This window comes from Agelaius phoeniceus, chromosome 3, assembly GCF_051311805.1.
Source record: "Agelaius phoeniceus isolate bAgePho1 chromosome 3, bAgePho1.hap1, whole genome shotgun sequence".
NCBI classification, from domain to species: domain Eukaryota; kingdom Metazoa; phylum Chordata; class Aves; order Passeriformes; family Icteridae; genus Agelaius; species Agelaius phoeniceus.
This window is the reverse complement of record NC_135267.1, coordinates 112,215,767-112,242,230: the sequence shown is the minus strand read 5'-3', so window position 1 is coordinate 112,242,230 and position 26,464 is coordinate 112,215,767. Positions and strand designations below refer to the sequence as shown.

The window sequence follows — 26,464 nt, the reverse complement described above, 5'->3', positions numbered from 1 at the left end:
TGCAACACCAGTGAGTGCCCCGACCTACGCACGGCCACTCGCGTGAAGCTGGAAAAGGAAAGCACTCCTGCCCACACTAGGAAAGTCCTCTCGTTTCATAAACTTTGAAATTGGTTTTAATTTGTGGGCCAGAGAGCTGAGTCACAGACCTTCTGGTCACTTGGATGAACCCACAGGATAAAAGGGCAAAATATAAATGAGCAGAAAAGCGAGTAACTGTAGCCAAGTTTAATATTGAATTAGCTAACTGAAGGAATGGAAAGTTCTGGAGGTGACAACTCTCACGCTACCGAGAACAGCGTCTGAGCTGGCAAGCATGGCACACCTGAACCTCACAGCCCAAATTCTGAGTGTGAAAAATTCTGCTGAACAACTGAACTGTTTCTAAAGATTTTTGCAAGATCTTCATGCACCAAGGAGCTGCACAACAAATCCTGTTAGCTAATGGTCCTAGACAGATGAAATCCAACCCTTGAGGATTTGTGAATGAGGAATCTTGCACAAACACGATATCTTTTTGGCTCCTACAGAGCAGGTAGAATTACCTGGTCTTCCAGCAAGACCTTCCAAAGAACCACAGAGAACAAGGACAGGTGAAAGATGATTTCCTACAGTGGGATACCTTACTTGGTGAAGAAGGGATCAGTTACCTTCTTCTCATATCAGTTGCAGAGTGAATTAGCTCAACATGAATGGCAACCAATCTGGTTGCATATCCCTCCAAATCTGGATTCTGATTGAAAGTTGAGTTCCCAGATGATTTCTTGGTTTTAAACCAAAACAACCCTTTGCATTCTGGTTTTCAGGGTACACAGACTGCTTTAATACCTTCAATTATCAGCTGCTGTACTAACAACATGTTTTCTCCTATTATTATATCATACTTGCTTTACCTGAGCTTTCCTTCAGGACATTGTTTTAATCACAGATTATTCTGACCACCATCTCCTGCCTTTGTTGTTTAAATATTTCAACATCCTGATGGAATTCTGGGGCCATCAGGATTCTTTCTATAGTGGAGTATCAGACACTGGTTACAAACCTCACTTCTTATTTCCTCACTCTTTGCCTTACTTCACCTTAAAGGAAGTAAGTTTCACTTCAATTACAGTTAAGCAGAATGAACATGAGATGGAAGCTCAGCCAAAGAGGCACTTCACAGCTTGTGGAAGAGTGTGGAAAGAAGATGCCTGCACCTGCAGAGAACACAGAGCCATTAGTCAGGCACTGTAACATGCCCACAGCTGTTCTACTTTGGAATACAGCAGCTTGCATCTGGGTGATGAAATTTAAGGAACCAGTGCCTGGTGTGTTCATTTGAAACCTTTCCTATTAGGACAAGGGGATGATGATGAATGAGCGTTTCACAGACTGCAAGATGTTGATAGCATTCTGTTATATCTTGTCACTGGCACACTGCAAGGGGACAGCCACAGGCACTCTTGAGATACAACCCACCCATGACCTCTGCAGAGAGAAATGTTATTGTCAGAAGGATGTTCAGTCTTGCAGATGTGGGGAGGTGCTCATGCCCACAAAGAGCCAGCGCTCACCCAAGGCAAGCTGCAGCGTTGTTCAGTCCGTCCTCACCCCAAAGGTGTCACAGAACTGCTTCAGAGAGCACTGAGGTTCATGCAGAGGAAAGTGATGGTGACAGCCCCTCAAACGCAGGGGCTGCAGAGCCCAGAAGCACCTCCTGACATCCCCCAGCTGACTGTGTGTGCACCAGGCTTTCACCCCGTGGTCATTGTGCCCAGTCCTGTGACACACAGCTGAATCAGAGAGCACCTTTCCAGAAAGGACTTGTCTCCACTGAAAGGGGACAATGACAGAGATTATTGCCAGCCCAGCTCCAGGCTGCAGCTGTTAAAGACCTGCCAGTACCTTTCCGGGGAGATGCAAGGGAAGATTACCCATCAGACAGTATATCTGAAAACATACATTGAACAGTGCCAGGAGTAGCATAGCTCAGCCTTTAACCATAACCTTGGATTTGAAATACAAACCTCTCCTCTCTCCTCTCTCCCTGCACCATGATTAAGCTTTCAAGCAGTGCTGCAGCAATGCAGGATGCTAAGCCAAGTTTTGGCAGCACACAGCATTCTCAGCACCAACCGTAGAGAATTACAGGTATGGAAAGGTATCAAATTAAAATAACCATGAGTAATGCTTATTCAGAAGAAAAATAAATACACCATACTGTGGGGGAAATTGTTTAAATATCTGAATCGAATCTTCAGCAAAATTATTTGCTTTGCCATGGGTATGTGTTTTAGGCTAGCTAAATAATTCAAGTACTTTCCTTACATTACTTCTCCTTGAAATGAGAGTTTCATGTTTATTATTCATTACTCAGGTGGAGAGCTCTGCTTGCTATAAAAGTAAGTGGAACAAGCAGCTGCAGTAAGGTGAGATCTGGGACCCAAACACAGCTCATGAGCTTTGCACTAAAAGCATTTCCCACCCAAGGAACAGGATACAACCTACAACCACTCATGTGGTAGGAGTAAAACACAGTTTCTTCCTCAAACAAGAGTAAACTATTAAAATAAAACAACCCAAGCTGAGCTTCATTTTGTCTCTCACCACAGGTACCAGCAAGCTCCTTCTGACCCCACTCAGCACAGCCCTGCCCAGGGAAGGCATTTCCCCTCTCATTCCCAATGCACACTGTGACAGGAGCTGCTGTAATTAAAAGCAGCAAAATTTAACACGCGTCCCCTCCCTGTGAGCAGTTCCATTAAGTCAATAGCATTACAATCCCCAGGAAGAGTTATGTGATCTGCTCTCTGCCCACCTGCATGAACTACTTCATTTCCCTGTTGCTGAGCTCCACACCTGATCCTGGCCTGTGCCTGACACGTAAAGGTGTTTGGCATCTGATGCATCTCCATGGCTGGAGTGGAGAGCAGGAAGGGCACGCTGCACTCCAGACCCAGCCCCATTGGAATCACAAATGGAACAGGTGATACCTTTGTCTCAGTGCAGCTGATTTAATAAACCTGTCTCAACACCTTATGAAGTGTCGGGTTTAAACCCATTCCTGGAGCTCAGATTTCACCAGCAGAATGCTCAGCATAGTTTTGAGCTGTTTTCTGTGCCTGTCCCACACTGCCAAGACATTTTGTTCAGAGGTCAGAAATGTGGGCATGCTACCATAAAAGTCAGGAAATCATTTACAGAATGCATAAAAATTGCTTTGCAGGGCAGTGACTCAGAGCTGAGAGGACATGACATAATCTCTTTGCTCTATAAACAAATGCAGTTAATGTATAGCCTTTAATACGCAATAATCAAACACAACCTTGTTTCAAATGAGAAAAGATCCAATCTGGTTTCATTTCTCTGCTGATGACAGTGGAATTCGGCAGAAGACAGCAATCACTTCACAAAGAATGTATAGTCCCATCATTCATTACTGCATGACAACTACCTCCACCTACCACATTCCTCTTTCCAGGACTAGTGAGCCGTTTTGCACACTTCCAGATGGAGGCATTTTGAAGGAGAGCTTTGTTACCCATTTTTATTTTTTTTTTCCTTAAACCCCAAGTCAGTGCTTACCAGCCAGGGCCTTGATGCGGGAGCGCTCAAACAGCCGAGCAGAGCTGTTCTCATTGTCCCAGTCATCCACATCCCAGCGGTTGTTGACGTCGCTGTACTGCTGTTGGATCTCAATGTTGTCGTAATCTGTCGCTACCGTCGTCGTCATCCTGAGCCTTCTCCTTAGCCTCTCCTCACCATCAGATTCTTCCTAAAACCCTCTGTCAAAGAAAAACACAAAAATATAAGCATTTAGAGGGTGCTTATATACTGGAAGAAAGTCATAAAGGTCAAGGTCAGGAGTTTTGGTGTCAAAAATCAGTGACTTTCACTTGAAGACAAGATCAAGAACAGTAAATACCAACCACTCTTTTGGAGAACAAATATTCTCAAAAAATTAAGTGCTTTACCAAAGCACAGAAGCTTTGCTGCACACACACATCCAGGATTGTCACGTTAAGCTCCGCAAAGCAGAACACAGATGGAATAGTGCAGCAAAACACTTCCACAGCTTTCATTTTCAAAAGCAGACCATTGGCTTTAGAGATCTGTGAGTGTTGGTAAAAGCATATGGAGCTGTGAATAACTTGGCCTCAAGCACAAAGATGACCATCACACCTTTACAAAATGGTGCAAATAACTGATGGAAAAAAAAATACAGATTCTGAAAAAGCCACATAAGTATTTGACAAGCAAAAGCCTTTTAACATGTGTCTGAAGAAATATTTCTGTATCCACATGCAAATACTGACTTTGTGACTGGTCCTGGCAATTTATTTATGAACTAATCCAGATAAAACCAACTAAATGATGCATTACTTTGAACTCTCCACAGGAACAACATGGCACCCACCAACACAACCCTTGGGGTGAGGTTCTCCTCTTTCAGGGTGCTGTTTGCATATTTATTCTGTTTTCTGACTAGGATTTCCATGTATTTATGAGTACTAGATATAAGAGAGGCAGACACCCCTGGAGGAGGAGGAGGGAGGTTATACACAGCTGGGAGCCCAGCGGGAACAGCACTGAGAATCCCCTTCACCCTTCAGTGCTCAGTGAGACCTTGAGGAGAGCAGGGTGCTCCTCACACACAGAAATTCACAGTTCACCTTTGCAAAACGCAATAATTACCAGAAATGCAGTTAAATACAAGGGCAAGGGGGAGCCAGGGGGCCGCTCTTTTACCTGGGCGGGGCCGCGCGCTCCCCTCACAACGCCCCGCCCGGAGCTTCTCTTGTATTTTCTCTCTTTTATCTCACTTTTTTATTTTAAAATAAAATTTAAAGAAAGAAATTTAAAAAAAGAGAAAGATCAGCCCCGCAGCCGCCCTCCCCGGCAGCCCGGAGCGCAGGGCGGGGCCGGGGCCGCCCCTGAGGGTGAGGCCGAGCCCGCCCTCACGGCGCGGCCGGCGCTGCCCCTCAGGCCCTCCCCGCCCGCCGCGCTGGCGCCACCTGCCGGCCCGGCCGCTCCCGGCACCCGCATGTCGCGACATCGATCCACCTCGCCCGCGACAGGCGGCGGGGCTGCCCTGCCTCACCAGCGGCGTTCATTCCCCGTCCGGGCCCGGTACACCACAGCCGGGCCCCGGCCCCGGCCCCCGGCAGGTCCGGCCCGTGCCACCGCGCGGGCAAATCCCGGTGTCTGGCGCAGGAACAGGAGCGGAGCCGCGCTGGGGCGGCTGTTACGTAAGGAGCTGTTAGCAAAGGCTGAGCGCGAGTGCTCAACCTTCAGGAAAGGTAAAAAGGAATCGCTTCAGTCATGGGAAGCTGCCAACAGAGCGAGAGAACGCTCTGGAGGAGAATTGGCTCTGGGGAAGGTCGTGGGGACGATGCTCCCGCGGCGCATCCCGCAGGATGCATCCCGCTCCGGCTGGATCCTGCCCTAGGAGCAAACAAAAGCGTGGAGCAAAGACGGGGGAAGGATTAAATCCCCCCTCGCCGCGTTTCTGCACAGCACTCACCAGCTGATCCTCACTGAGCATCAGGCCTACACAAAAACCTCCCATTGATCCCCGTACACAGGCTGCAATCAGGGTTAATTCCAATTAAATCCACGGAGCAGCCAGGATATAAACAACGAGGCTGGTTGACAGCATAATTTTCCATCTTTTCTATATTCACCAGTGGTCAAGGAAGAGAAGATGTGCCACTGGAAAAGCTGCAGCTCCAACCATAAAAATCAGTGAACCCAAAATCGGGATGGAATGACATGTAATTTAATATAGATGGAACAAGCCATGGGATTTAATTTATTTCTGTGTCACTGCTGTTTAGAAACACACACAACCTGATCCTGAATAAATTTAACTCCAACTTGTGCTTTATCACTTCTCCCATCCTGAGCATCGCACAAGCAAAATCTATCCCAGATAAAGCTAAATTGAGCATGAAATGGCCTGTTATCCCACACCTATAGGGCCAGAAAACCTGCATCCTTGTTCTGATTCTGATAAAAGCAGCTCCTCGCTCCCTGACATCAGGCTCCCTTTTCTGGGATGCAGCTCCCCACCACAGGGACAGCAGAGCAGGAAAACGCTGCAGGGATAAAAATAAGCACCTTGCAGCAAAGCAAGGTGAGGAGAACACAACGGAATCCTGATTCCAGAGACAGACCCAGCTACAGAGAGTGCAGCCACCGCCCTCAGCCTCAGCTGGAAAACAGCTTTCCTTGAGTCCTGCTGCAGCTCCGATCCAGCACAACCCACTGGTGCCTCTGGGAACAGGGAGGGAAGACAAACACGAGTCCTGGCAGAAACCTGCAGGCTCCTGACTGCAGGGATGGAGGTCCTGCAGCTGGGATGAGCTGCAGCAGCACATCTTGTGTCTGCTTTAAGGATGTCCCGATCTGACATGAACAACAGCAACTGACCAGGGAGCAACAGAAAATGGTTTGGAATTTTCCTGGAGCCCTTAATGCAGCCGAGTTCACTGTTAATGACCTTGAATGTAATCCACCTGTGAAATCAGCCCTGCCGTTGAAGGACCATGCTGAAAACCCCCTGTGTGTGTGTGCAGCACACACAGACATGTAACACACCTATATTTACAGATATATTTACAGATTTAGTTTAAGCCTCTGCGTGGAGCACCCACCAACATCCAAAGAGAGATCACCATGGAGCACAGGGACAGAGGGAAGCCCGTTTTCCAACAGGAACAACCTTTGTCACTTAAACATCCTGGTCTGGCTTTAAGCTGAGATACCCCTCTAATAAAGGAATTATGTTTTCTGCAGAGAGCCAGAATTTCAGCTGCCAACATCCCAAGCAACATCCTGCAAGCCAGCCCACTCTCAGGACTGCGTAAACACACTGGGAACAAGGCATGTTCAGAAATGGCAGGGCACAGCTCCTTTACTGTTCACCATTCAGCCTCACTCTAGGATGACATATAGCACTTAGAGCCAGAGAAAGCAGGCACTGGGGCTTCTCACTTAATCCACACCCTCTTAAACTCATCTGCCAGTGCTGCTGCACCTGGCTTGGAGATGTTAGCAGGCAATTCCAGGGATAAACAGGCACAAGGGTGAGCTAATAAACAGCATGGAACTGCTCTAGGCCCTGAATCCACAGGCCCACCACGATGGGTCTGGATCTGAAAAATTTACAAAAAATCCGTAAATTCCCGAACATCTTCCTCATTGATAAAATATGACTCTGTTGCCTTCTGCCATGTGTACCACGCTAAACGACCTCATGAGACAAAAGAGATCAAACCATTTCATTTCAAAGCATTCCTTAAAACCTATTGCATAATCTGAGGGCGGGAGGGAGGGGGGGCGGTTGGCATTGTCTTCAAAAAGAAGAAATGGCTGGAAGAAAAAAATCAGCTACCAGGAAGAGCATTTTCTCAGACACTTTTCAAAGGCCACATCCAGGGGTCAGACCTTTTGTGTTTACTTTCATAAATAGACCAGATTTTGCTCTGTTTGTTTTTCAGATAATAGAAAACAAACAGTTTTATTCAGCCCATCTGAAGAATGAATTAATTTTTAAAAAAACTCATTGGCTACTCTTAAATGCAATCATGTAATTCACTAAACAGCTATGACTATGATCCCTGAAATTCTGCCATAACCACACATCTGGAATTACTTCCTAATAGTTACATTTATCTTTAAAGCAAACATTGTTTTTTCAAGAGTTACTATTCTTCCAGGAAACATGCTAAGCTGTAGTTAGATTCATGTTACTCAAACTAAGGATTGTCAAGAGGTTTTTATGGTGCTGTGATTGAAAAAATATAGTTTGAACAGCAATCCCCAAACAGTCTCATGGCTTATGTAAATACTGTTCCTGGCTAACACACAGCCCAACCTATTGCAGCTTTTCTGGCATTAAAGACAAATTGTAAATTCATCTCTAACTCCCACTGATGGTGTGACAGGATTGAAAAGGGCACACAGACACTCCCATCTCCAGGTCACCAGAGCACATGGGTCTGGTGACAAGCACAGACACAACCACTGTGACAAAGAGAATGGTGTCCTGATCCCACAGATCAGATAGGTACCTTCAAGAAACCAAAATTACACACTGTCTCCTTTCTGGTAGCCCTCTGAAACCAAGGCTGGACAAGCACAGAAAGAATTCCATTACCCCCTTTGCAGGATACTTTCCCTCCCAGTTGGTCCTTCCCCCTTACTGATACCTCAGACCATCTCACCAGTCCAGCTCTTCACTTTAGTGCAATGATTATTACTAAAAAGAGGGAAATTTAGATAATATGTAACCAAACTTTTCGTTTATTCTGAGCAACATTCAGCTCCCTCCTAGCAACAGCACAACCAACATTTAATAATTCTTAAGTGTCATTTTAAGCCAATATTTAAACTGGAGAATGGAAGTTCCTGAACTCTCAGGGTCCACCCACATCTTGTCACCCCAACAGGGTCAGATTCTCACCCTAAGCTTCCCCACAGGGAAAGTGGCCTGGTCAGAGTCAATAGGGGCACCTTGGGAGAGGCTCAGGGCTGGATGCCAAATACACATCAAACATCCCCACAGGTCAAACTCTGCACGTATTTACAAACACTGTGTAGAACCTCAAGAGTTGTACAGAACCCTTGGATTGTGAAACTGAATTCTGAGTAGAAAGCTTAGAAAGACTGGGAGATGCATGTCCCAATTCCAGCCATTTCTCAGCCTGAAGCCCAAGGAGGTGTTTCCAGGCTCTCTCCCTGCTCAGCCCCTGTGATGCTGAACTGCAGCACATTTCCAGGGACAGGAGTTCCCCTGTCCTGAAGGGGCAGCACACTCACTTATGTTCTGGCTTTTTGTGTCAGCTGCTGAACCAATCCCAAAATAATAAAGGCAGTAACTCAGCAAGGCTGTAACTCCCTTGACCTCCAGTATCCCCTCTCCCAGTCCCATCTTTCAGGCCACAAACAGAACCATACTGTTTCTGCATTTTCCAGCCCAAGAACGCTCTGTGTCTTTGTCTTTGCTTCCCTTCACCACTTTGTGGTGCTGACTCCTCTGACTCTCCATGCTCCAGGACGTGGAGCCCAACAGCCCAAAGCACCCTGAAAGGTCACAGCAAAGGGGGGACAGGCTGTGCTACCAAATGCCACAATCAGCCCGTGGGGCACTTCAGGAATGCACAAACAAGGCAAGACTGAAGCCTCTTTATTCCCAATACAGGCTGGAAAAGCATGTGAAGGTCACTAAAATCAGGCAGCCCGTCCTTCACAAGGGAGGTCTGCTTCCCACAGCTCAGATAACCCATCACTCCAAAGACCAGGCAGTTAAAAGGGGATTCCAGGCTCTTGTTTTCCTTCTGAGGTCCCCAGGATATCATGCTCTAGCTGGGAGATGGGTACATAATTAAATAAGCACTGAAACAGCTTCAGAAAGTGTTTGTGCTGCTGCCTGAAAACAGACACAGCCTCCCTGAACTGGAGCCCCCAGCGCTGCCAGCAGGGGTGAGCAGGGCACACCCAGCACCACGTGCCCCACACAGGACAAGGATTCCAACAACCAAGGGCACCAAGGGCACAGAGAAACTCAAAATGGCTGAAAATAGGTTATTTAAAACCACAAATATCTATTTCAAACCTTTCAATTCCAGCACAGACCATTAAAACCTACTGGTCTGATACTCTCTACACTTGGAGCAACAAAGTTTCACCAAATTTTTCATACATCACCCAGTAGATATGGACTCCAACATTTTATCTTGGAGACTCCAGAATAATTTAATTGATATATGTGGTCCAAATTTGCCCTCTGTAATCTGAGGTAGCTTCATCCAGCTGAGGATACAACCCAAGGTGTGCCAACATTATTTGGGGAGCCTTCTTAAAACACCAAGAGGGTAGAAAGAGGCTCCATATGGATTTCATCCAAGGTCAGACACAAAACAGGAGTTGTGGGGTGAGAGTCTCTTGGCCTCTGCATTTCCCTGTGGAACGTTCTAGAACAGATACTGCCTCTGAACCATCTTCTAAAGAAGGCCATGCCCCACAACCAACTATATATAAACCATGAACAGACTAACCCAAAAAAAATTTGGACATTTTAGGTAGAAAGTGGCAAGTTTTGGAAAGAAGTTAATAAAGAGGAGTAGAACGGAAGAAGGACTGATCCTATCACACACAACACTTCAGGGTGGAGAAGGCACTGAATTCCTTCTGGGCTGCCTTTCCTTTTCCCCTCATCTTTTGAAGAATGTAAAACACATTTTGCCAAGCTGCTGAGGGGAGAGCTCTGTCTCAGCCATGAGCAGCTCCTAGGGAGCAGCATTCCTGCATCCCTACTGAAAGAGAAAATCTACAGGGATCCAGAAGGGCCTGGAGTGACACACAGAGCAGGAACATCCACGAGGGCTGTGAGAATAAAACTCCACGTACTGGGCCCAGCTCAAAGAATGCTCAAGGGTCTAAACTCCTTATTTAGTTTTAAAGCAAAACACAGAGTACTCGACCTCTTTCAGCATGTGTTTGTGGTTTTCCCTAAACAAGCACTGCTGGGCAAGGTAGCATTAAAGCAGTAAGAGCTTGGTTCAGCTCCAATAAGGACATCATGAGATAGTCCACGACTGCTCCAGTGAGATCCATCAATTAAATACAGCTTCACTCCAACTCACAAACCATCTCTGTATCCAACACAGACAAAGGAAACCTAACTCAGGACCCAGTAAATCTTATGAACTATCAGCTGGGTATTTTCTAAACCTGCCATCCTCTTTTCTGCTTCTAAGTCAGTAAAGAAATTCCCATATATTTAAATTCATGCAGCTCTTGGTCATTTGCTTTTAAAAAACACTTTCATCATCCTCTTAGTCTTTCCTGTGTCAGTGAAAGACAGACCCTGAAATTATTAGGATATGTGGGAATGTCCCACCATGCATATGGCTTAGCTGGAAAAAACCTGGGGGACCAGCTCAGAACAGCAGTTTCTCTCTCCACCTCAATTCCTGCATTGTTTATAACTTCTACATCCCAATTACTAGATTTCCCAACCATTTTCAGAAAGAGCTGCATTTTTGAGTAGGGTAACCCATCCAGAAGGTGCCTTTTCCAAAGCCTAGGCTGGGGGAGGATGGGAGGAAATTCAAGAGTTCATGAGTTTTAATTGAATCTGCTCTTCAGACCTTGCAGACTTGTTCTGGTGCAATTGCAGTTGGTGACTTTGAAAAGTGAGGAATGAGCAGCAAACCAGGGATTATGTTCTGCTCAGGACTGGAATAGCATCCTGAATGTTGTGAGGGCTTTACAAGACAGCCAATATGTGCTGGTGCACCTGTGTGCTCTGATCTGTGGGGTCAGCAGCTGGCATGCCACTCCTTTTTCTGGGGAATATGACTGCCAGCAGGCCAAGAGCCCTTCAGCTCTTACAGCCCATGCACTTATTTTACTATGAATTCTTAGACAGGAAATTCTGACTACAGAATTACCTGAACTTTTTGATAAATAAAAGAAAGTAATAGCAAAAACATTCTGATGGTGGTAAATTAATATAAAATGATTAAAAATCTGAGTAGAATTAACAACATATTGTCTGTATACATCATAAAGGGTGCTCTGGGTTGAACCCAAATGAAATCCTCAAGAGGAAATGAACTGGAGGGGGAATCAAAAAGGCTCCAGGTCAGCTGAGTCCCTTCTAGAAGTACAGGAAGGACTTTTCTGACGTAGGCTCCCACTGAAGATAACCTTTACTCTGATCCACCCCTCAGCTTCAGCACATCTCAGCCATTTCACACAGAGGAGACCAGGACCTTGTTTCACCAAACCACTTTGTAAAGTTGTCAGAATCCTCTGCATTTCACCCTTTGCCATCCTGATCACAGAGCAAGGCAAAGATCCACTTTCCAAACACCTCTAAGAAGTACTTGTGGATGGACTGGTGGAGGACAGCAGGGACAACTTGTCTGGCAGGAAGGAAAACTGATGTATTTACTACTTATCAACACATTTTCAAAGAAACTACCTAAAAAATTCCTTCCACAGCCACTGAGCATTTAAAGGACAATATTTAGTATCACCCTGTTCTAGAGGCTATCTGTGGGCTGACCTTCACCAAAAGAATGTGAAAGTACAGGGCAATTGTCTACAGTGGTATTTACCTTTTTCTTCAGCAGAACAAAACAAAACAGTCTTTTTTAGTATTTTTCATGCACTCACGCAGAGCAGAGTTCCAATACAAACCAGGTGCCCTCGGAAAGGAGATCCCCATTTTCTGGTCTTCACTCTCTCATGACCCAGCTTATGAGAAACAGAGCTGAGCTTTGGGAACCTGCTGTGTGTGAGGGAAGGACTGAAAGCGGAGACGCTCCCGCTGCCTCCGGCCTGCCAGACACTTGGCTCTGCTTTGGATGAGGGCACTGCTGTCAGTGCAGGAAAAGCTTCACATCTTGACCCTGACCATGACCCTCGCTTGGCAGGAAGTCCCAGGCAACCTGAATGCCCTCGGTGACATCACTGTTTACTTGGGCAGCAAACTGGCAGTGCCAGGTGGCACCCGGCTGAGCGGCATCATGGAGCAGCACCTTAGTTTGCAACCCACAAGGAAACTTTCCTCAGGAAAAAATGGACAACTCAGACATCCTTGGGTCGTTCAAGAAATGCTGTGATTGCCTCTGTGTGACCACACAATTTACCAGTATCAGTTTACATCTGTTGTATTAATTCAAATGAAGAGCTACAGCCAAGTTTGGGGAGGTGGGAAAGGGACTGGAGGCTTTGTGCCACCACTCTGGGACTGGAGTTTCTGTCCCACTTCCCACTCCTAGCAAGGGGAGAAATGATTTCTCACACAGAGATGATGGCCCTGGATTACTTTTAGAAGGAGGGCACCCCTGAGCCTGCCCTTGCTACAGAGCTGCCTGCAGGCCCTGACACACTTCCATCCGGAGCACATTCCTGCTCCTGCAGTGCTCTCCTGAGATGCGATAGCTCTGACCTCCTTACAGGAGGAGGGCTGCCAAGTAAACAGCCCTGGCTCACCAGCCAGCCAACTGCTGTCTCCCCTGCCCTTCTATTTTCCTTCCCCACTCCCACACCCACCCTTCCGAAAGGTCCCAGCCCAATCAAGGGGCGTTCAACCTGCGGATGAGTGGGAGTGAGCCACTCCACTGCCCATCCTCCCTTCCCGCCATCCCTGCGAGCTCCCGTTTCCTTCGCGCAGGGAGGAGGCTGCGATGCCCGCCTGGGTCACGCCGCAGTGCTGAGCCCGAGCCCAGGCACAGGCACAACGAGCCGCAGCCGTGGGAGGCCGAGCACACTCACGGCTTGGCAATCCCGGAGTGTCCCTGAAGGAGAGGGCACAAAAGCAGGGAGTCATGTCAAGCTACCCTGATCTACGCCTAGGCAAACCTCCTCCGTGTTGGAGGGTTTTATGTAAGGGCAGGAAAAGGCTCCATCACTCCCAGCCAAGGAGCAGAAATTGAGGACAGGCTGTGCACAGGCACCTCCTCCCTGCTCGGAGCTGCGGGCCGGGGGAGGCTGCCTGGTGACAACTTCCAGGGAGGAAAAAAGAGACTGAGCCGCTTTGGCTCTGCCCCCAAACTGCAGAGCAGCGGTGGGAAACCGCACCCAGGGAGACGCCCAGGGAGAAAAGGATGTTTTGTTGTGGAGGCTTTTGTTCTGGACTCCGTTTATTAGCGAGACTTCGCAGCCAGGCAGGCAAAGCAGGGAAGCAATTTAAAGGGCCAGCCTAGAGTAAATAACCTGCTACGCCATCGGCAGGTTTGGAATCAGCAAACAAACAACAAAAACCAAATTCTGGGGGCAGGAATGGGGAAGGGTTTGCTGACACCCTCCATAAGGCAGCAGGGCTGAAGCAACAGCTGGTTTCAGCAGCTCCAGCACCAAAGCAGGAAAGAGCAGCGCCAAGTCCAGACACGCAGAGACTCTCATTAAGAGACACAAGGCAGCACTAATTACCCCACAGCAATGATCCACCTGCTCCCACACAGGTACCAGAGATTCCTGAGACCTCCCTCGCTGAGAGAGCTCTGCCATAGCCAGAGCTGCTCAATCAGCTCCTGAGATGTGACAAAGCTGGCCTGGTAAAGGAGAATTTTAAAAAGAACTCGGATTTGGACAGTGAGGTGGTCCCAGAGGAGGAGCACCAAAGCCTGCTCCAGAAGAAGCACCTCCTGCAGATGCTGGAGCCCAAGCCACAGCCAGGATCATGCAAAGCTTGGCTCTTGCACTGGAATATGTTATGGATTCCAACTGTTCTCTCTTGAATGAAAATAAACCCAGAATAACCAAGAGAATGGGACATTCAACTTTTGCTTTGGGGAGATGGAGACTACTTGACTGAGGGAATGCCAGCATTTCTCTGGGTTAGAGCTGGTTGGAAAGTGAGCTGAGAAATGGAGCAGTTTTATACTCAACACCCACTTGAACACAGAGGTGTTAAGAATTGTCCTGCAAATCAGCACAGCCTGCAGCAGCAGCAATGCACATGCACATCTTCAGCTGGGCTAAACCAGAAACATGGCTGAAAGCAGTCTGGAAAAGGATCCCTCCCCAGGAAGAGGGAAATGTCACATGTCACACGAGTAAATCACCAAGTCAGATAGTGTAAGGCACGATTCCATCAGGCTAACAAGATTCCTGGTTCAAGTAACCAAGCACAGCTTGAGCCACAGCTTCCCAAGGAGCAGGAAACGTGTCTCATCCTCCCCGGGGGACACACAACACACATCATCCACTTCTTGGCAAGAGCACCACATCCAAACCAGTCTCCTCTAAATTAAACATTTAATGAGTTAGTGGGCACTGACCAGAGGAATACAACAGGTAAAACTGAGCAGGCTGCCTGCATTTGCCCACATGGAAGTTTTAAATGGACACCAGCTGTTAATTCCTTTCTACATTCTTCACATTTTTTTTTGGCCAACTCCCGACAAGACTAACAGAAACCTTTCCCCTCCAACTTTCATCTGATGCATAGATAAAATAGTCAGGCAAGAAAAAGAAATCTATCTCATGATTGCCTTCATTTAAATGCATGCCTGTAGGTCCTCAGTGCATCCCTGCCCTTTGAGATGGGTTAAAGAGCCTTAATGCCATCTAAATTAAGTCAATTTGTTATTCAGAACATTTGTGAGCAAACAATTTGCATCCTGGGAGGAGAAAGCTCCAGGATGGGCCAGAATGTAAAACCCTGGGAAATAAGATGATAGATGGGAAGAAAAAACCCAAAAAAAGCTATGTCTTAAATAACTCGGGTCAGTATTTTGGTTCTTTGATGTTTCCACTACGGTTGAGTCTTTTTTTTTCCTTAATAAATATTTTAGTGCACATCCTTGTGTGCTGATTCATTTGAGATAAGAGATATTTCTCATTTTATATATGATAGAGTGATGACTCTTTCCAGGTTTTCTATGTCAGCTTGCTAATCCTTGGAGTGTTGTCTTGTCCACCATCCCCAAGATGTTACTCTCAGTGAGTCCAGCCAGGACACAAATCCTGGCCAGCCCTGATCCCTCCAGATTGGACCTTGGCTACACAGCAAGCCAAAGGCCTTTACCAGGAGCCAGGGCCACGAAAGGGCTCCTCAATTCCCTGGGGCCAGAGAGGAGCTCAGATGTCATTCACAATTCTGGATTTTCTAAGTAAAACAGGCAAATAAACACACCAATGACATTGGCTCCTCCAGAGCAGCCAACTGTTGTTATTGGCACTTGGATCCAAACAGCTTCTGGCCACACCTAAACACGGCCTGGCTTGCACAGGACCCCGGGAAGGGGAACAAAAAGGGTCCAAAAGCTTTATGGTCCTTTGCATTGACTTCCCAGGGGAATTGTACCAAGCACTGTCACAACAAGGGCTCCAATCAGCTCCTGGAACAGGAGGAAGCAGAGGGAAACACGCTGGAGCTGTGTGATCACTCCATGTGCACAGCCCCAAAGCTGCCCACAGACCCCACTGCCCCAGCTCCCAGGAAGAACCTGCATGAGGCAGTGATATGTAAAATATCTGATTCTTGTTTCATTCTGAGCCGAGCTTCTTGTCTGGGAAATGGATCCCCAGCTGGCACAGCCCCAGCCCAACAGCTGCATTGCTTTTCTACCTCCACAAACACCCGGAAAGTTCGCCAAAGCCCTGTTTGTGCTGGCAGCCAGCCAGCACTTTATTATTATGTACTATTAGTTCATAGTGAGAAATGTGCACTACAGGAAAAAAAAAAGCCCCGAGAAGCTCAGTAATTGGGCACAGATGTTGAAGATTTATGGAGCTGTCCTCACTGGACAGGATCTTACAGATTGTTTCTATCACCTGTTTGCTTTTGGAGTTTTTAATAAGATAACTATGTGTGCTATCCTGGAAGAATATTCCAGAATTCCTCCTTCAAAAACCAATAACTTTTGATCTCCACTTGTCTCCTCTCAGTAACAATCTCTCCTCAGAGTTCCATAAATGCCACTTGATATTCATTTCATATTTAAATACGATCTTGGCTGTTGTTTTCATTAGCCAGCGACTTTCAAATGCAATCAGACAATTTCATTCTTACTTCATGGCCCGGAAAATAAACCTCACACATCATGCCAAGTCCCCAGCAGTTAGAATCCATGATTAAGTCTCTCAGTATTCAAAATACGTGATAATCTTCACCTTTTTTCCTATTTTCTGGCAAACAACATGTGCTCAGCATTTTGGGGGACTGCTGCTTGCCCAGTGCACAGACCTCACTCAGCTTAAGCTGCCTGAAAAAGTATCTCAGTTCCCATCCAGATTTCTGAATCTTGGTCCATTAAATTAATTCTGCAAAATATTTGAAATGTGCAAAGTTCTGCGGCTGACAGCAAACACCATGAAAGTGAAAACACAAGGAAATCACTGGCATTTTTCATAACTGACCTGTAATGGTTTTGCCATTTCAAATTACATCAGGAATGATTTCTTTCCATCAGCACAAAATGGCAAAACAAGGTGCATTTCACTCAGAAATTGTTTTTCCAAGCATTTACAAAGGAGGATAAATCCCCAAAAAAAGATTGTATCTCTGCAAACCAGCATGTGGGACCTCTGAGTTTCTGCTCTGACACCCATCAAGGAGCACCCAGGCTCCCTCCCTCCTCACCCAAGGCACACCTCGATTTGGCTGGATAACCTGACATTGCCCTTCACCTTTCCCACATGTCACAGCTGCTGATAAATTCTTCCTGAAAAATGATTTCATCCTTCCCAACAACGTGGCTTACACAGCACAGATCCTATAAAGGTCAGGACCTGGTTACAGATTTAGACACTCAGTTCCCACCCAAAAAACAGCTAATCGGGTAAATTTGGAGAGTTGGAAACAAATCTATGGAGATTATGTTTTTCCCACAGCTCTAAAATCGACCTTATCAGTCACAATTGTACTTTAAGCTCAAAAAAAGATTTAAAATGTTTTGCTATTCCTGTTTGTATGAGTTCATACAAGATGACTACAGCCTCTACACTGAATGTGGGAGACACCGAAGAGAGCACATGGGTCAGGTGTGTCTGCCTCCCCTTCCTGAAGGGAATTCAGATGGCAAAAAGCACCATGAGGAAAGGACAAGTAGAGAAGTAGAGAAGAGCAGAGAAAAGCTCCATTTCACACCATGTTCTGTCCTGGCCATCTAGCCAACACCTGCCACAAAAAACAACTGCCAATTCTGTCTGGTTTCTTGAGTCACACTCCCTGCATTCAGGGAAAGCCTCCACCTTTCCCTGAATTACAAAAGAGTAAGGCCTGGAATTACCTTGGGTTATGGAAATACATGAAGTAATTCCCACACAGGAAGAAAGAGACATCCTTCACTTGCCATGATCACTTGCCTTGGATCCTGAACAGATTGGGCCTCATGTCAATGTTATCTTATTTCATGTACCCAAATGATTCTTTAATTCAATAAGAATTAAAACATTACCTAGAGAGAATAAGTACAGCAGGGGTGATATGGTTATGAAGGAATGCTTGCAAACAAGTGGTAGAACCTTCTTTAGCTTTCACTTTTTAAAAAGCTCAGATTCTTACAAATTTCAGATTTACACCTGCAGAGTTACAGTAAAAAAAAAAACAACAACCCAACAAAACCCAGACCAGCCCTGGAGCCATTTAGAAAGCGCTAATCCTGATCATTTTCCACCTAATGACTGTTTACTACACAGTCCTTTCAAATGCTTGGCAGCTGTCCAGGTCTTCCTGCTTTTCCTTTCTCCCACCCGTCCTTCCTGCCTGCCATCTTGGGTGAGGACAAACCTCCGGAGGAGAAAGCTTTCTGCTGCCTTCTCAGCCTCTCAAAGCTCCGCTCCCTGGGGAAATCCTGAGCCTTCTTTCACTTTCAAGGCAAAACTGAAATCTCCAAGCCTTCAAAGCCTCACCAAATGAGAGCACGGAGCAGAAAAATGAAAACCAACCAGAAAACTTGGGTTTTTTCCAAGGATTTCAAAACCAACATTGGTTTTAAATGAAGTGGGACCAGTTCTGTAATTCTCTGACCCCTAGCAGGAACAGATTTAAGCAGACCCACCCCAGCACTTGTTTCAAATGCCATTCACTGTCACTTGGCATTCCAAGCTGGAACAATTATTTGTGGTCAGATGCTCTCCCTGCTCCAGACCAGCTGTGCTTTGATCTCCTCCTCGTGGCTCCCATGGATCTGGAGGAAGCCAAGCTCCCCTCCTTACCAAAAATGCAGCGTAACAGTTCCTTGGGGAAAGTGCAGCCCCACTGCAGCTCCCAGACCTCACACAGGCCTGGGATGGGACCAGATGTCTCCTGGAACCCTGACCACCATCCTGACCGTGGCTTCCACCCACACACCAGACTCCAGAAGCCCCCATGAAAGTGAGGAATGAGATGGAAAAGCACAATGGGATTTTTAACTGAAAGGATCAGGTCAGTGCTCTGTCCCTTTTTGATGGAAATTGGGATAAGACAGGACCTCAACACACAGATTTGAGTGAGGATCATGGCTGCTCCAGGAATAAAGCAAAAGCATAACCAATCAAACGAGCTACAATTAATATTTTAAATGAAATCAGTCCAGCCCATATTCAAATCAGGTCACCAGTAATTAAAGCATCCTTATTTGGAATGGCAAACCCAGAGAGCGCCTGGATCAGAGCATTTCTCAAAGAGAATATATTAATGGGAGTGTTTGGAAATGCATGATGCACTTGTAAGAGGCTTTAATATAAACCTCAGGATTACACTATGCCAGCTTTTCAATTATTATAGTCTCCATGAAAAGCCAGGCACTGGCAGCAAGAGGTTAAAGCAGACCTTGGGGCCTGGCTTTGCCCTTTCTCTCCCAGAGGATCCCGCTGCTGGTTCCTACTCCTGCACCAGCTGAACAGAAGCACTGAAGGTGGAAATACAACATCTCTATTAGTGATGCCATCAATGCCAACACAACACACAAGGGGAAGCCTCATAACTTCACCAGGGAGAGCAAAATCAGCCTCTGTAATTTCTAGAACGATCTGCTTGGTTGGCTCCATCTTAACACTCAGCACAGCCCAACTCAGCCATTTTAATTCCTGAATGGCTGGAGTTTGCTTTCCCCTCACATGGCACTGCACAGCAGGCTCAGCTGCCTGGAGACCAGGGATCTCTCCCTGTAAAGCACATGCAAGTGAAGGATGGAGACACAAAAAAAACCTGAGAGAGGCTGATGGGAGGTGGTGAGCAGGAGAGCGAGGTAATGTGACTGAATAAGTAAAAATGCAGAATTTTTAGATTGTTCTTGTTCCAAACAGGCATCTCAGGAAAAGCTCAGTGCTCTGGTTTGCTCCAGAGGGTGATGATGAATGCAGGCTGTGTCTGTGCTGCTTTAACAGCAGCCCCTGAGAGAAATCTCCCATTCCCAAGCCATAGGAGTGGCCACTGGAGCCTGGTGTGCAGGGCAGGAGCAGCAGAGCTGAGCCTTTTCCATCAGAGCCTGGGAACCACATGGACACACAAGTCCTGCTCCCCCCAAGCATCCCTCCTGCAGGCCCACCTGCCCTGGAGCCCCTCTGGGATCTCTGGACCCAGCAAATGTCCCCATTCTCCAAAACCAGGCATGCCCTGTGCAGAAGAGGGAGTTAAACCCAAATCACCACACCCCAAGCCATCCATCCATGGCCACAGCCCCCAGCTCTGCTCCAAAAGGAACTTCCTTCTCTCCAACAGCAGCTCCCAGCACAGCAGGCTCTGTAATCCACAAGGACACAGGGCACTGCAGCAGCTTTGGAAAAACATCAAAAGAAAAGGTTACCTGCAAAGCCCAGAGTTTATTTTTGCCCCACTGCAGTGCTGTTCCTTGCACTCCCCCAGCACTTCAAGCTCACACAGACTGGCACAAGGGAGCAGAAAGGAAACCAAGTCCTTTTCAATATTCCTTTCTGACATTCCACCATCCTAATGCAAGTTCCAGGCAAACAGAGCCTTCCCAAAGTAGCAGAGAACAAACAGAAAACAAGCTCTGGGCAATAGATCAACCTACAGGATCCACTTTGGTGCTTGTCCACCTGCAAGTGCCTGAAGGACAATCCCTTCCCTCAGCTCTTCCACAGGAATTGCTGGGAAGGTGCTGGAGCTGTAAAATCCCTCTGGTCAACCATGACAAAAAGATATTTGTGCTGACCACCACATACTTGTTTATCAAATATATGAGAAAAACTAGCACCAAACATGTTTGCTACCTGAACAAGAAACATGAAGAGAAAAGTATTCCCCTGACCAGAAATTTCAATTTAATCTACCCAGAACAGCCTGTGGAAGGACAGACCCAAACAAGCCATATTTGACACAGATAGATTAGACAGATGGTACAGTGTGGTATAAAGGGGATTTGTTCTTGCTTGACTTTGGCATGGCTGAATTACTTATTAATTGCAGATACACAAGAATTGTACTGGGTATTTTACAAAGATTTAATGCCTATTAAAACTTCATACCATTCAAAGTTACCATAGGTTCTGTACAACAACAGAGGGGTTGTTTGGCAGCTCAGTTCTGCTGCACACCCTGGGTATAAGCAGCAAAATTACCAGTCCTATGCTATTACAGAAGCTTTGAGCTACCTGTGATTTTAGGGAACTTAGCTGAAAGATGAATAGAAACCCTGATTTAAAATAAAACCTCTGAATTCCTGAAGGCTGCTCAAACATCACAAGGAAAGCACCCTCCTCTGTATTCCTCTGCTCCCTTCCCCAGTGGCTGCTTTGGATTCTTCCAGGATCCTGGTGAAGCACAAGATTTAAAGAAGTTGTTACAGGGAATCCAGGGGGGTGAAATTCAAAACTGGGGCCCATTGAAGCCCGAGTTAATGCCAGGAGCCCGCACATATGGCAGGAACAGCAACACTGAACACTGATTTTAACCAGGCCATTTTCCCTAGAGCTTCTTATCCTTTGGGATCAGCATTTCTGGCACCGAGTGACACCACCCCAGCCCCATCCAGCACTGCAATTCCACAGTCTGGAGCACGCTGAGATGGGGTGGGTTTGTTGTCCTGAGAGCTGTAGCACAGCAAGGCACCTCTCCAAGCTGGCCAAAGGCAGAACAAAGCAGGGTGTGGGTTCCAGGCAGGAGGGGGATCTGGAGAGCAGGAAATTACAGAGAGCCTCAGACATTCTGTGCAGAGCAAGGGCTGCCAGCTCCCACCTCCCCTCTGAGACAGACCCAGCCAGGCACCAGGGCTGGCATTTCACAGGACAAAAATGACTCCTTACTCACAGCCTCCTCCAGGCCAAAGCAGGCATCCATGACCTCATCTCCCACCGGCACAAGGGGAGGGTCTGGGCTCCTGTGGGGAGGTGTCAGTCAGGAGAAACCCAACCACAGACAAATTATCAGCTAAAATAGAACAGCCACTCTCAAGTGTCCAACAGGAGAGTCGGCTGTGCATGGGGAATAAATAAACCAGCAAGGGGACAGACTGTGGGTTTGGGGAAATGGATACTCACATTTTCACTTTACTTCTCTGATGTTAAACCTTTCCCTACTGATTTGTGACTCTGAGTGAGCACAAACAACAGATTAATTAACCACTGCTACTGAGGGGTACGAATTTAGCCTCACCATCACTCCTTTTAGCAACAAAACTGGCAGAAAAATATCAAAAGCAACGTTTTACCTCCAAAGCAATTACTTCTGTAACTCTGTAAGTCTCATTTGGGAAAAAACAGCACTGAGAGCACAGAGCCAATTCCTTACCTGCAGCAAAATGCTGGAAGTTTCATTTTCACAGGTGTTGGACACCAACAACTCCCATCAAAATTAATTTGGTCTCCAATGCTCCAAGCCTGAGGCAAAACTCTGATCTCCCTCCTTTCATTATCCCAAACAGTCAGCCTAGAGCAGCTGTGTCTCTAGCAGGGATTTTGGGATACCTCACCCTGTCCAAGCTTTGGGAAAGCTCACAAGGTCAGAGCAGGGAAAACAGTCATCATCTGCTCTGCAAGTCCAGGGAATACTCACAAAATTTCAACAAAGAAAAAAATCACACTCATCAGTAGGTTTATTTCAGTGCAAGTGAAACAGGAAAGTGGACACGGCACAAAACATCCTGGGAGGAGCCCTAAGGGCAGCAGGTGGTCACAGGGCTATGCAGGAATTCTCTAGCCCCAGAATGCTGCTATTGGGCTTTGTCTGGCCTTTATTTTTCCCCATTTAGGGCTTTTTCCCCAGATCACAGGGCACGTGAGCCCACATCCTACTCCCAGTCTGTGTCCTGGGAATTCTGGTCCCTACCTCAGCCCTCACTGCTTTACTCTGACAAATGAAGACATGGACACATTTGCCTGCAGGAATCCATGCCAAGATTTGGAGAAAAGAGGTTCTGAATCAGCAAAATGAGGGCCATGTTTGAAGCTCTGCAGGAATTACAGCTTGGATTTGCCTGCTCCTCGGGCAGATTTTCTTTCATCAAGACTAGCACAGCTCCCTCTCCTTCCTCCCACTTGGACCTGCTACTAAATTAATCAAGGATGGTTTATGAGCAAGTTGATGACAAGGGATCTGCAATTCAGCCCTGCTGAGAACTGCCAGCCATAAGTCTGAACAACTTCTTTTTCTTTCCCTTCCAGAGCAATGCTCAGCATTCCTCTTGACATAACTTTAAATTTTGCTCACCTTTCCAAAGCTGGTCTGGATTTTGTCAATGAAAAATGAGCACTGAAGCCAAGGTCCCTTGAGATATTCCAGATACTTTTACTTTCATAGCCTCCAAAAGTTATCTGAGAAAACCCAACAGCTGGGCACAGGCTGGCAGGTTCATGAGGACACTGTGATTTGAAAATGAAAATAACTGAATAAAACTGAAGGAGACAAAAATGGGGGGATGCCTGGACTATCCAGAACTGATACAGCTCACCCTTCTCCATCCATAACCCAAATGTAACAGAGGAGAATAAAAATTAACTTATTTGGGAGGCCTGGTAACCTCTGTTATCTCCTGTGAGTGTGCTCTGCCCAGGAAACAATTCCAGCATGCAGAATTTAATCCCTGCAGGATGTTACTGAATTAAAATAATGCACTAACTGCTCACCCCAGCACCAATATGGTGTGAGATGTGTGTCAACATCTCTGTATGTAAAGTGGTTAGTAGGACTCAGGTAAAGGCATCAGGGGGACCCTTGTGGCCTGCAGGGCCAATGTTAGCACACATGGATATTTCACCACCTCAGCATGGCCTTCCAAAGACAAACTGCTCAGTTCTCCCCGGATTGCTAAAGCAAGGGGAACTAAAACTCATTTCTGTGCATTCCTGAGCTAGGACAGCTGCCTTTGGGGTGACAACAGGCACAAGTGCCACACCTGCGGGACCTGATGCAAATCAAAGCTCAGGAATCCTGGCTCCAGTTACAGCAACAAGTGACCTGGACAAATGAAAAACCACTGGCTAATTGAGAGACCCTGACTGTGGTGTTGTGAGGTCCCTGCAGGACGAGGTGAGAGATGAGAATTGACTTCAAGCTCTCAGAAGGCTGATTTATTATATTATTATATTATGATATTATATGATATTATATTAAAAGAGATGATATACTAAAACTATACTAAAGAAAGAGAAAGGATATATCAGCAGGCTACACAAGAATCATAATAAAAACCCATGACAGACCAGAGAGTCTGACACAGCTGAACTGGGATTGGTCATTAAGTAAAAACAATTCACATGGAACCAATCAAAGATGCACCTGCTGGTAAACAACCTCCAGACCACATTCTAAGCAATCAGATAATTATTGTTTACATTTCTTTTCTGAGGCTTCCCAGCTTCTCAGGAGAAAAATCCTGACAAAGGGATTTTTCAGAAAATATCATGGTGACACCAAAGGCCACTGCAAACCAGGGCTGGATCCTGGTGTGTGACCAGCCATGCCATGCCCTCTCCACAGCATGGGGTTTTTCTTGGGGGGTGTTTCATCTGTCACTGAAATTTGTGCCCTTTTGGGTTTCCAAGATCTGGGCTCTGTGACCAGAACAGGGTGGCTGGGTGCCAGGAGAGGTAGGAGAGCACACAGGGACCTTCCCTTTCTTGGAGCAGCTCCTAAAGGAGGGCAGAGCTCCAGAGGCAGCTGCTGGGACACGGAGGGGCAGCGTTAGGGCGCTGAAGTGCTGCGATCCCAAAGTGATTCCAGACACAGCGACGACACGGAGATTTATCAAGCTCTTCCCTCGCTGCCAGCCTTCTGGCAGCACATGTCCCCACAGCCAAAATGGCATTCCTGCTGGGGGAAATCCAGGACAGGCCTGTTAGGCTATGGATAATACTGTCAGAGACAAAAAGCATTCTGGTTTTGCCTTGTGGGATCCACCTGCTCCAGGATTCTCTCCCAAGAAGACTCCAGCTGTGATGGATGAACATCAGAGGGGTTTCCAGCTGAACACAACTGGTTGAACCCAACTTAAGCTGATAAATGTTAGTGCTGGTCTCCTCCCTACAGAAAGGGGAAAAGGATCTCCTTTCTCTTGGAATTTCTAAGGCAAAGAGAGCAGCCCTGCCACCACTCACCTGGACCCACAGGATTATATGGTCAAATTATATTTTCACCCTTATTTTTGGCTAAACAGTGTTTGCTGAAAGCCTTCCTGGGCTTCATTTCCATGATAAAAGATGGGCATTGTTTGGTTCCCTCCTTGCCTTATAATATCATTAAGATGACTATCAAGCCACATGATAAATCCAGTTTTTCCCCATTAAATCTACAATGGTCATTCCTGTTTGCTTGTCCTTTATTTCACCCTAGAGGAAATTGTCTTTTCCAATATGCCTTTTGTTGATGGCAAATGGAAGGAAATTATTTTGCTGAAATGGTATTTTATTATTAAATTTTGCATTAGTTAATGTACAAGAGCATTGGAAGGAGGAGAAAAAAAAAACCACCTGCCTTTCAATTTGTGCATTCTTGAAGCGTGTAGGCTGAGGATATCAGCACTTGGAGCACACACCCCAACTTGCCAAGCCCTTGATCTTCCCACTGAGTTCAATCCTCAGGATGCTCCCACCCTTGTAAGTGGCCTCCCAAAGGCAATTAGTGGCTTGCTGCAATTTGCAGTGCTCCTGCCACAGGCACGGAGCCCACAGGCTGTACCCACAGCCCTGGGAGAGAGGCAGGGCTGCCTCACACCCTCTGCCAGCTGCTCCCCAAATCCCTGTCTGGCAGCCATCAGGGTCAGAGCCTTGTTCTGATGAAACACTCTCAATGCACTTTGCTACTTAAATCCTGGTTTTTCCTCTCGCTTTGCTTCCTCTCTTATTTTCTCCATTTCATTTTGGCTACTCCCCACTTTCTTTTGATCCACTTCCTGCTAATTTCTCTCTCCCACCCACTTGTCCTGTGTGTTCAACAACAACAGCAGATGAGGGGTGAAGAAACAGGGGTGAAGAAGCCTCAGCTCAACTCCCACACAGCTCCAGCCTCGGGACTGAGCCTTTGACTCGTTCGATATTCAACTCCTCAGCTGAGAATAAGGAAAGGATTTCTCTGTTCACAGCTATTTTTAACACTGCAGAGAAGGTTTAATATTTGAATATCGGAATTGTAATAGCATTTGCAAGAGGAATGGCCTATTTTTAGCAAAGCACTGGCTTTATGGATGCCTCACAATCACAGCACTGTAATAGGGAGAGGCGACCAAAGAGGAGGCTGTGACACAGCTCTGTGCAAAGGCTTGTTCTTCCCATGCCATTTTGAGTTCTGCATGGAAACAGAGCTGGGGAGACTTGCCATAGTCTCCAGCAGAAAACACCATGCACAAAGCACAAAATTCCTAATTATGAAAGCTTTCCAACATCCAGCTGCTAAACCCAGCCAGGTGTCACAGCTAAAACCAGAGCTGGGAGGTCAGCACACACACACACACACACACAACATCCTTTCTTCCCCATCCCTCAGCAGCCCTTGAAATTAAAAGTCATTAAAAAAACCTACATCCCAAACTCCCAGCTAAAATTAACCATAGGCTTGTATAAAAATTCCCTCAGCTGCATT

At 46.6% G+C, this 26,464-nt stretch overlaps 1 protein-coding gene across 7 annotated transcripts in view; it reads right to left on the bottom strand.

Annotated features, from left to right (window-relative positions):
* SPTBN1 (spectrin beta, non-erythrocytic 1) overlaps positions 1-26,464 on the bottom strand; it is a 116,092-nt gene that overhangs the window by 78,169 nt on the left and 11,459 nt on the right. For all 7 annotated transcript variants that reach the window (XM_077176204.1, XM_077176203.1, XM_077176209.1 and 4 more), the window contains exon 2: positions 3,565-3,764. In XM_077176204.1, the coding sequence (XP_077032319.1) occupies positions 3,565-3,712 (148 nt within the window). In that variant the 5' untranslated portion in view covers positions 3,713-3,764. The remainder of the gene's footprint in view (positions 1-3,564; positions 3,765-26,464) is intronic.